At 44.0% G+C, this 10,023-nt stretch overlaps 1 protein-coding gene across 1 annotated transcript in view; it reads left to right on the top strand.

Annotated features, from left to right (window-relative positions):
* The first annotated feature begins 1,622 nt into the window (after positions 1-1,622).
* LOC147108622 (partitioning defective 6 homolog beta-like) overlaps positions 1,623-10,023 on the top strand; it is a 92,681-nt gene continuing 84,280 nt past the window's right edge. Inside the window, exon 1 of the mRNA XM_086005314.1 lies at positions 1,623-2,185. Within this exon, the coding sequence (XP_085861440.1) occupies positions 2,123-2,185 (63 nt within the window). The 5' untranslated portion in view covers positions 1,623-2,122. The remainder of the gene's footprint in view (positions 2,186-10,023) is intronic.

Genomic DNA, 10,023 nt, shown 5'->3' with positions numbered 1-10,023 from the left:
TGATTTACCTTGTTAGCCATGGTTGAATCACCTTTTTTGTTTTATTTTTATGCCAAACTGGGATGAACAAATTCTGTAGTTCATCGATGCGATCTTTGAATGTTTGCCATTGCCTATCCACCGTCAACCCTTTGAGTGACATTCCCCAATCAATTCTACCCAACTCGAGCCTCATACCATTGTAGTTTCCTTTATTTAAATTCAGGACCCTAGTCTCTGAGTCAACTACTTCACTCTCCATCTTAATGAAGAATTCTATCATATTATGATCGCTCCGACCCAAGGGGCCTCGCACAACAAGATTGCTAATTAATCCTTTCTCATTACATAATACCCAGTCCAAGATGGCCTGATCTCTAGTTGGTTCCTCGACATATTGGTCCAGGAAACCATCCCGTATACACTCCAGGCATTCCTCCTCCACATTATTGTTACTAATTTGGTTAGCCCAATCTATATGTAGATTAAAGTCACCCATGATAACTGCAGTGCCCTTGTTGCACGCTTCTCTAATTTCCCTTTTAATGACATCCCCAACCTCTGCATTACTGTTTGGAGGTCTATATACCACTCCCACTAACGTTTTCTGCCCGTTGGTATTTCTCAGTTCTACCCATACAGATTTCACATCATCAGAGCTAATATCCTTCCTTACTATTGTGTTAATCCCCTCTTTAACCAGCAGTGCTACCCCACCTCCTTTTCCTTTTTGCCTATTTTTCCTGAATATTGAATACCCCTGGATGTTGAGTTCCCAGCCTTGGCCACCCTGGAGCCATGTTTCCGTAATCCCAATCATATCATATTCCTTTACCTCTATTTGCGCAGTTAATTCATCCACCTTATTACGAATGCTCCTCGCATTAAGACACAAAGCCTTCTTTCGTCAGTTCTGATGAAAGGTCATCGACCTGAAACATTAACTCTGTTTCTCTCTCCACCGATGCTGCCTGGCCTGCTGAGTTTTTCCAGCGTTTCCTGTTGTTATCCCAGTTACACCTAATCCCTTTGGGTCTAACTTTTAGTGGGGAATTTAACAGCGTACTTACTGCGGAAGAGCCAAAGTTTTCCTGATTTGGCTGATTACACAGATTGCCTTCTCTGGGGGGAGGGAGGGCACAGCGCACGCAGCCTGTTTCGGAGCTGTCAATGACTGACCGCAACTTCAGGATTTCCGCCTATGCCAAATCCCAAAGTTGCGGTCAATTTCAAAGGCGGAATGACCGCGAACGCTGCCAGTTCGCCGCCATCCCGGCCGCAAATTCCAGGCCATTAGTATAAAGTATTAAATTCAAGGCACTAACTAAAGGTCATTTAATCAGTATGTGGAACATAGCATCTTGATGAAGATTTGTATTTAATCTATAAATGTTATTTTTTCATGCATGGGCTCCTTGTAATAATCAGTAAACATAGATTTGTTTTGATGATTATGCTAATGTCTGTAGTAGTGCACAGTAGCAAAAGTTTGAAAAAGATTTCCCTAAGACTAGAGCGCATGATAAGATCTTGCGCTGGCTGTATTCAGAGTTTGAGCGCAGGCGCCTACTTGTGATACCTGCTGTTAAGCGCATTTCCAACAACGCCCTAGCAACGCCTCGAACCTCTGGGATGGGCTGTCAACCGCCGTCGGGAGCGCGTGCATTCAAAGTGCGCGAGGGCGAGATCGGTGAGACAATCGAGCGCGAGCGCTGGCTCGCGCATTGGCCGACACGCGGGCACGAGGCGATGCAGGGGGCGCGCGCTCACAGGTGAAAGCGAGGCTGGGTTTCCGGGGAGGGTGACGTCAGGTGGTAACAAAGTCCGGAGTTTGCAGGTCGTCAGGAGCGTGAGCCGCTGTGGGAGAGCTCGAGACGCGCAGCCGCCGCCACCACCACTACCAGCCCGGGCTGGATACTCGGTGATTGGCTGCAAGGCCGCGCAGCAGCAGCAGGAGGAGGAGAAGGAAGAAGAAGAGGGGGGCCAGAGGAGTTTGGCGCAGCTCCGACATCCATCCTGGACTTTTCGTACCACCACCCCCCCCTCCCCGCACCCACCACTCTCACTCAGGCTGAGTCGTTGCCCTTGGGAACGAACGAACGAGCAGCCGGCGCCGAAACGGCCGCGAAAGCTCTCTCCGAAAATGATCAAGACTCACCACCGTACGTCGTCCAAAAGCTTGGAGACCGTGGAGGTGAAGAGCAAGGTGTGTGCGTGTGGGGGGCCACGGTGTCTGGAGCAAAGAGGGAGGGAGCTTCGGGCTTTGCCACTTTGTGAAGTCGTCGCCGCCGGAGGGGAATTAGACCCAGCGTCCCGGCGAATGCTCCCCGTGTTGGCACAGGATCTGTCAGCAAGGCTGCTGGGGCCAGGGTTCAATCATCTGGTCAGACGCAGGCCTGTTTCAATTACAGGGATTTAGGGCATTATGTTGTGTTTCACTTGTGGTAGGTTGTTTCTTAGTTCAGGTTTTGCTGGGGGTTGGAACAGGTGGCAGCGCAGGGCAATGAAGTTATTAGGGCAGAGAAAAAACGCCGCCTGTAACAACTTTTTGGTTATGCAGTTCATTACGTTAAATGTCAATTTTTGTGCTAAGTGCTTTATAAGAAACTTTTCATAGTACTGTGGCTTGTAAATGCCACCACAAAGCAATTAGTGAGGCAGTTCAGATTCATTATACCGAGAGCGTTCCCATAAGAATTTGTCTGGAAGTTCATCTGAAATGGAAAGGGAATTTTAACTTTTCTGGGTGTGTAAGTTAAGAGCTAGCCAAAAAAATAAGTGATCTGTACCTGTAACATGAAATTGCATAATTTTGGGGGATTATTATCAGCTCGTCACAAGTTGGTTACATGCCACATTTCACACTTTATTGTTAACTTGCTTCTGAATCTCCACTTGTGAATGAATGTAATCTAAAAAATGTAATTTAACATTTAAGTTGTAATCAGTTTGAAAATTCTCAATGGGTAGTGTTTTTATAGGAGGGTGAGAAGACACGATGAGCAATTTGGCTGCTTTAAAATGCGATGATCACATGCCTAATTACAATGTATATTACACAATACTGTAATTTGGGCTGCGTCCAAAACCTTTTTCTTGTGAATGGCTTGATGACAACTTCCTTAAATATACCATGTATCCTATGCAATGAAATCTGTCTCTTATCTGCTGGTGCCCAGAGTGAGTTTAGCCCCGGCCTCATGATTAACCCCAATCACATTACTTGAGGACATATAAAATGCCCACTCTTGTCACGTTGAAGGTAGAAAATATCTTAATGCTGCATCAGCTACTGATGAAATGTCTTTACTATTATTAAGTAACTTGGCAAAAGTGCAAGGATAAGAGAACTGGAAACAGTCCACGAGGGGTTAATCTGCCCTCTTCAGGGTGCTACTTTTAGCTTTTCTTAATTTCTGTTCTATCCCCAGCTTCTTTGGATGAGCCAGATGAGCTGCCTTTTGCCCTTTGCTAAGCCTCATTGTCTTGAAATGCATGAGGTACTATACATGAGCTTCAAATATCCAGGAGCTTACAGCAGAACTGGGATGTTTATCTCTCCTTTTCAATTAAAACCATTTCTTTTGAAGAGGCCAAGCAAACAACATTTTAATTTTTGGTAGATAATGAAATAATGGTCTGTAACAGTTGTAATCTACATTTCAACCAGATTGTGTTAGTGCAGGATGACAATTGGATATTATATACTAATCTTCAAAAAAAATCCCATAGGTTAACATTTTAATCTCCCTGCCTCAATCAGAGACAACCCTTGATTTACTAAGGCACTGTGGTACAGGATGCCGTTCAAGTGGGGTGAGTAAAAAGGAAGGTGGTTGTAGTAGGCGACAGTATAGTTGGGGGGGATCGACACTTCGCTGCAGCCAGGAGCATGAGGCCCGAAGGCTATGTTGCCTACCCGGTGCCAGGACACCACCTCCGGGCTGGAGAAGAACTTGAAGGGGGAGGATCCAGTTGTCATGGTCCACGTAGGTACCAACGACATGGGTAGGACAAAGAAAGAGGTTCTGCTGAGAGAATTTGAGCAGCTAGGGACTAAATTAAAAAGCAGAGCTACAAAGGTCATAATCTCTGGATTATTACCGGAGCCACAAGCAAATTGGCATAGGGTCAATAGGATCAGGGAGATGAATGCCTGGCTCAAAGATTGGTGTGGGAGAAGTGGGTTTCGATTCGTGGGGCACTGGCACCAGTACTGGGGAAAGAGAGCTGTTCTGTTGGGACGGACTACACCTGAACCATGCTGGGACCAGAGTTTGTGAATCGAATAACTAGGGAGGTAGATAGCGCTTTAAACTAAAGAAGGGGGGTGGGGGGGAAGGGTCCTGGTGGAGAGAAATCTAGAATGCTAAAGAGAAAAGACAAGGAAGCAGTGCAGGAAAGTGATTGGAGTAAGGATAACCAAATTGTGTCAGGAAGGGACAGAGCGTACAAACAAAGGAGTGCACTAACAAATGGGGTCTGGGTAAGAAAAAATGGTAAGATAAATAGGGCCATAGTACAAAAATGTCAATGTCTAAAAATGTTAAGACAAATCTAAAGGCACTGTATCTGAATGCACGAAGCATTCGTAATAAGGTAGACGAATTAATAGCACAATTAGATGTAAACGGATACGATATAATTGCGATTACGGAGACATGGCTGCAGGGTGACTGAGGCTGGGAGCTGAATATCCAAGGATATTCGATATTTAGGAAGGACGGACAAAAAGGAAAAGGAGGTGGGGTGGCGTTGTTAGTAAAGGATGAAATCGGAGCAATAGTGAGAGGATATTGGCTCAGAAAATCAGTCTGGGTGGAGCTAAGAAGCACCAAGGGGCATAAAACATTGGTGGGAGTTGTCTATAGGCCTCCAAACAGTAGTGGTAATGTAGGTGACAGCATCAAACAGGAAATTAGAGATGCATGTAACAAGGGTACTACAGTAATCATGACTTTAATCTACATATAGACTGGCCAAACCAAATTAGCAATAATACAGTGGAGGATGAATTCCTGGAGTGTGTACGAGATGGTTTTTTTAGACCAGTACGGTGAGGAGCCAACTAGGGAACAGGTTATCCTCAATTGGGTATTGTGCAATGAGAAGGTGTTAATTAATAATCTTGTGCGGGGTCCTTTAGGGAAGAGTGACCATAACATGATAGAATTCTTCATTTAAGATAGAAAGTGAAGAAGTCCAATCTGAAACTAGGGTCCTAAATCTAAACAAAAGAAACTACGAAGGTATGAGGAGTGAGTTGGCTATGATAGATTGGGGAGCTTCATTAAAAGGCATGACGGTGGATAAGCAATGGCTGACATTTAAGGAACGAATGCATGAATTGCAACAGTTATACATTCCTTTCTGGTGCAAAAACACAAAAGGAAAAGCGGCCCAATCATGGCTAACAAAAGAAATTAAGGATAGTATTAGATCCAAAGAGGAGTCATATAAATTTACCAGAAAAAGTAGCAAGCCTGAGGATTGGGAGCAGTTTAGAGTTCAGCAAAAAAGGACCGAGGGTGATTTAAGGGGAAAAATAGAGTATGAGAGTAAACTTGCAAGGAACATAAAAGTGGACTGTAAAAGCTTCTACAAGTATGTAAAAAGAAAAAGATTAGTGAAGACAAATGTAGGTCCCTTAGTCAGAAATGGGAGAATTTATAATGGGAAACAAGGAAATGACAGAGCAATTAAACAAATACTTTGGTTCTGTCTTCACGGAAGAGGACACAAATAACTTCCCAGAAATGCTAGGGAACCAAGGGTCTAGTGAGAAGGAGGAACTAAAGGAAATTAGTATCAGTAAAAAAATAGCGCTGGAGAAATTAATGGGACTGAAAGCTGATAAATCTCATGGACCTGATAATCTACATCCCAGAGTACAAAGAGGTAGCCATGGAAATAGTGGATGCATTTGTTGTCATCATCCAAAATTCTATAGATTATGGAACAGTTCCTGCAGATTGGAGGGTGGCAAATGTAACCCCACTATTTAAAAAAGGAGAGAGAAAACTGGGAACTACAGACCAGTTAGCCTAACATCAGTATGCTAGAGTCTATTATAAAGGATGTGATAACAAGACACTTAGAAAATATCAACGGGATTAGACAAAGTCAACATGGATTAATGAAAGGGAAATTATGTTTGACAAACTTACTGGAGTTTTTTGAGTATGTAACTGGTAGAATAGATAAAGGAGTACCAGTGGATGTGGTGTATTTGGATTTTCAGACGGCCTTTGATAAAGTCCCATATAAGAGGTTAGTGTGCAAAATTAAAGCACATGGGATTGGGGGTAATATACTGGCATGGATTGAATATTGGTTAACAGACAAGAAACAGAGTAGGAATAAATGGGTCTTTTTCGGGGTGGCAGGCGGTGACTAGTGGGGTACCGCAGGGATCAGTGCTTGGGCCCCAGCTATTCACAATATATATCAATGATTTGGATGAGGGAACCAAATGTAATATTTCCAAGTTTGCTGATGACACGAAATTAGATGGGATTGAGTTGTGAGGAGGATGCGAAGAGGCCTCAAGGCGATTTAGATAAGTTGAGTGAGTGGGCAAATATGGCAGATGCTGTATAACGTGGATAAATGTGAAGTTATCCACTTCAGTAGGAAAGACAGAAAGGCAGAGTATTCTTTAAATGGTGATAGATTGGGAAATGCTGATGTACAAAGGGACCTGGGTGTCCTTGTACACCAGTCACTGAAAGCAAACATGCAGGTGCAGCAAGCAGTTAAGAAGGCAAATGATATGTTGGCCTTTATTGCAAGAGGATTTGAGTACAGGAGCAAGGATGCCTTACTATAGTTAAACAGGGCCTTGGTGAGACCACACCTGGAGTACTGTGTGCAGTTTTGGTCTCCTTACCTAAGAAAGGATATACTTGCCATAGAGGGAGTGCAGCGAAGGTTCACCAGACTGATTCCTGGGATGGCAGGACTGTCGTATGAGGAGAGATTGGGTTGACTAGGCCTGTATTCACTAGAGTTCAGAAGAATGAGGGGGGATATCATTGAAACGTATAAAATTCTGTCGGGGCTAGACCGACTGGATGCAGGGAGGATGTTTCTCCTGGCTGTGGGGGGGGGGGGGGGTGTCTAGAATGAGGGGTCACAGTCTCAGGATACGGGGTAGGACATTTAGAACTGAAATGAGGAAAAATTTCTTCACTCAGAGGGTGGTGAACCCGTGGAATTCTCTACCACAGAAGGCTGTGGAGGCCAAGTCACTGAATATATTTAAGTAGATAGATAGATAGATTTCTCGACACAAAAGGCATCAAGGGGTATGGGGAGAGCGGGAATATTGGTACAGGAAACTGTGCTATCCGGCAATCTGGAGCCACCGGCAAAAATCAGCAGCCGTTTTTTATTCTCTTTTTTTTGCTTTGTTTGAACAGTCAAGGTGTGCAAGGTCTGTAGCTACAGAGCTTTAGGGCCACACCCGAATGTTTAGAAGCTGTTGCTAAGTGATGCGCTATCAATTACTCATAAAAGACTGAGAGTTAGAAGAGTAACAAGGCTTTTATTAACAACAGAATGGAGGTCTGCCTCGAGTGGTCGACCGGTCCAGGATACAAAGGGCTGGGGAGCAGTCACCTTTATACTAGGACCTGTGGGAGGAGTCAGCCGAGGCATGTCCAGGCATGTACACAGTGGAATACAAACAGGACAAACAGGAATACAAACAGTGGTTTACCACACTAAGCAACAGTGTTTGTTGTCAAATACGGCGATAAGAATCTCCGTATCTCTCAACATTAACTCTGGAGAGTACGGCAGTTTTGAGGCAACGGCAGCAGCTCGGTCCCGTGGGTGCCGGATAGCACAAAGTTTCCTGTATTGAGATAGAGGATCAACCATGATATTGAATGGCAGAGCAGGCTCGAAGGGCCAAATGGCCTATTCCTGCTCCTATTTTTCTATGTTTTCTAATGTGATCAGCAACCATACCTAGTTCTCAGATGGAGTTTCTGCATCCACCTTTTTGTGCATATTAAAAGAACAACCTTCATTTTTAGAGCCTAGCTATTTAATCTAAAGGCAGAAGTTACTATTTGTGTTAAGTGTTCTCTTAATTCTCCATCAATCAAAATTTGTCAAATACTTCTACCACTTTTGCCACTGTGAGTAAAGAATAGTTATACTTAAAGGAGATGTCTTTGCTATTGTGGCCATCTTCCCAGTAACATAGTTACTTGAAATTGGCGTGGGGAGAAAGAAAGGGCTTCAGTAACAAAAATTGTTTGGCTGATAGTTTTCAAAGAAATCTGGTGGTCCTAATTACAGCTTCCCTGTATATCGGAACTTCGAGGGGTTGTGATTGTTGATGTACAGTAAATGTGGGCACAGAATAATTTTCTATAGTATGCTAACATAAAAGGGAATCCAAAGGTCTTCTATAGACATATAAATAATACACGGGTAGTAAGAGGAGGGGTGGGGCCGATTAGGGACCAAAAAGTGGCCTATGCATGGAGGCAGAGAGCATGGCTGAGGTACTAAATGAGTACGTCGCATCTGTCTTTTAGAGGAGGTAGTTGAGATACTGGATGGGATAAAAATTGATAAAGACAAGGTATTAGAAAGGCTGGCTGTACTTAAAGTAGATAAGTCACCAGGACTGGATGAGATGCATCCTGGGATGCTGAGGGAGGCAAGGGTGGAAATTGCGGAGGTACTGGCCATAATCTTTCAATCCTCCTTGGATATGGGGGTGGTGCCAGAGGACTGGAGAATTGCAAATGTTACACCCTTGTTCAAAAAAGGGTGTAAGGATAAACCCAGCAACTACGGGCCAGTTAGTTTAACCTCAGTAGTGGGGAAGCTTTTAGAAACAATAATCCGGGACAAAATTAACAGTCACTTGGACAAATGTGGAATAATTAAGGAAAGCCAGCACGGATTTGTCAAAGGCAAATCATGTTTAGCTAACTTGATTGAGTTTTTTGATGAGGTAACGGAGATGATTGATTAGGGCAATGCAGTTGATGTGGTGTACATGGACTGCAAAAAGGTGTTTGATAAAGTGCCACATAACAGGCTTGCCAGCAGAGTTAAAGCCCATGGAATAAAAGGGACAGCGGCAGCATGGATATGAAATTGGCTGAATGACCGGAAACCGAGAGTAGTGGTGAACGGTTGTTTTTTGGACTGGAGGAAGGTATACAGTGGTGTTCCCTAGGGGTCGCTACTAGGACCACTGCTTTTCTTGATATATATTAATGACCTGGACTTGAGTGTACAGGGCACAATTTAAAAATTTGCAGATGACACAAAACTTGGAAGTATAGTGAACAGTGAGGAGGATCGTAATAGACTTCAAGAGGACATAGACAGGCTGGTGGAATGGGTGACATGTGGCAGATGAAATTTAACGCAGAGAAGTGATACATTTTGGTAGAAAGACTGAGGAGAGGCAATATAAACTAAAGGGGGTGCATGAACAGAGACCTGGGGGTATATGTGCACAAATCTTGAAGGTGGCAGGGCAGGTTGAGAAAGTGGTTAAAAAAGCATATGGGATCCTGGGCATAGAGTACAGAAGCAAGGAAGTTATGATGAACCTTGGTTCGGCCTGAACTGGAGTATTGTGTCCAATTCTGGGCGCCGCACTTTAGGAAGGATGTGAAGGCCTTGGAGAGGGTGCAGAAAAGATTTATAAGAATGGTTCCAGAGATGAGGGACTTTAGTTACGTGGATGGATTGGAGAAGCTGGGGTTGTTCTCCTTCGAGTAGAGAAGGTTGAGAGGAGATTTGATAGCGGTGTTCAAAATCATGAGGGGTCTGGACAGAGTAGATGGAGAGAAACTGTTCCCATTGGCGAAAGGGTCAAGAACCAGAGGACACAGATTTAAGGTGATTGGCAGAAGAACCAAAGGCGACATGAGGAAAAACTTTTTACGCAGCGAGTGGTTAGAATCTGGAATGTACTGCCTGAAAGGGTGGTGGAGGCAGATTCAATCGTGGCTTTCAAAAGGGAATTGGATAAGTACCTGAAGGAAAAATATTTGCAGGGCTACA

The sequence above is a fragment of the Somniosus microcephalus genome, chromosome 13 (genome assembly GCF_052327205.1).
Source record: "Somniosus microcephalus isolate GS21.2 chromosome 13, FLI_Smic_1.0, whole genome shotgun sequence".
NCBI classification, from domain to species: domain Eukaryota; kingdom Metazoa; phylum Chordata; class Chondrichthyes; order Squaliformes; family Somniosidae; genus Somniosus; species Somniosus microcephalus.
This window is presented reverse-complemented; position numbering and strand designations above follow the sequence as displayed.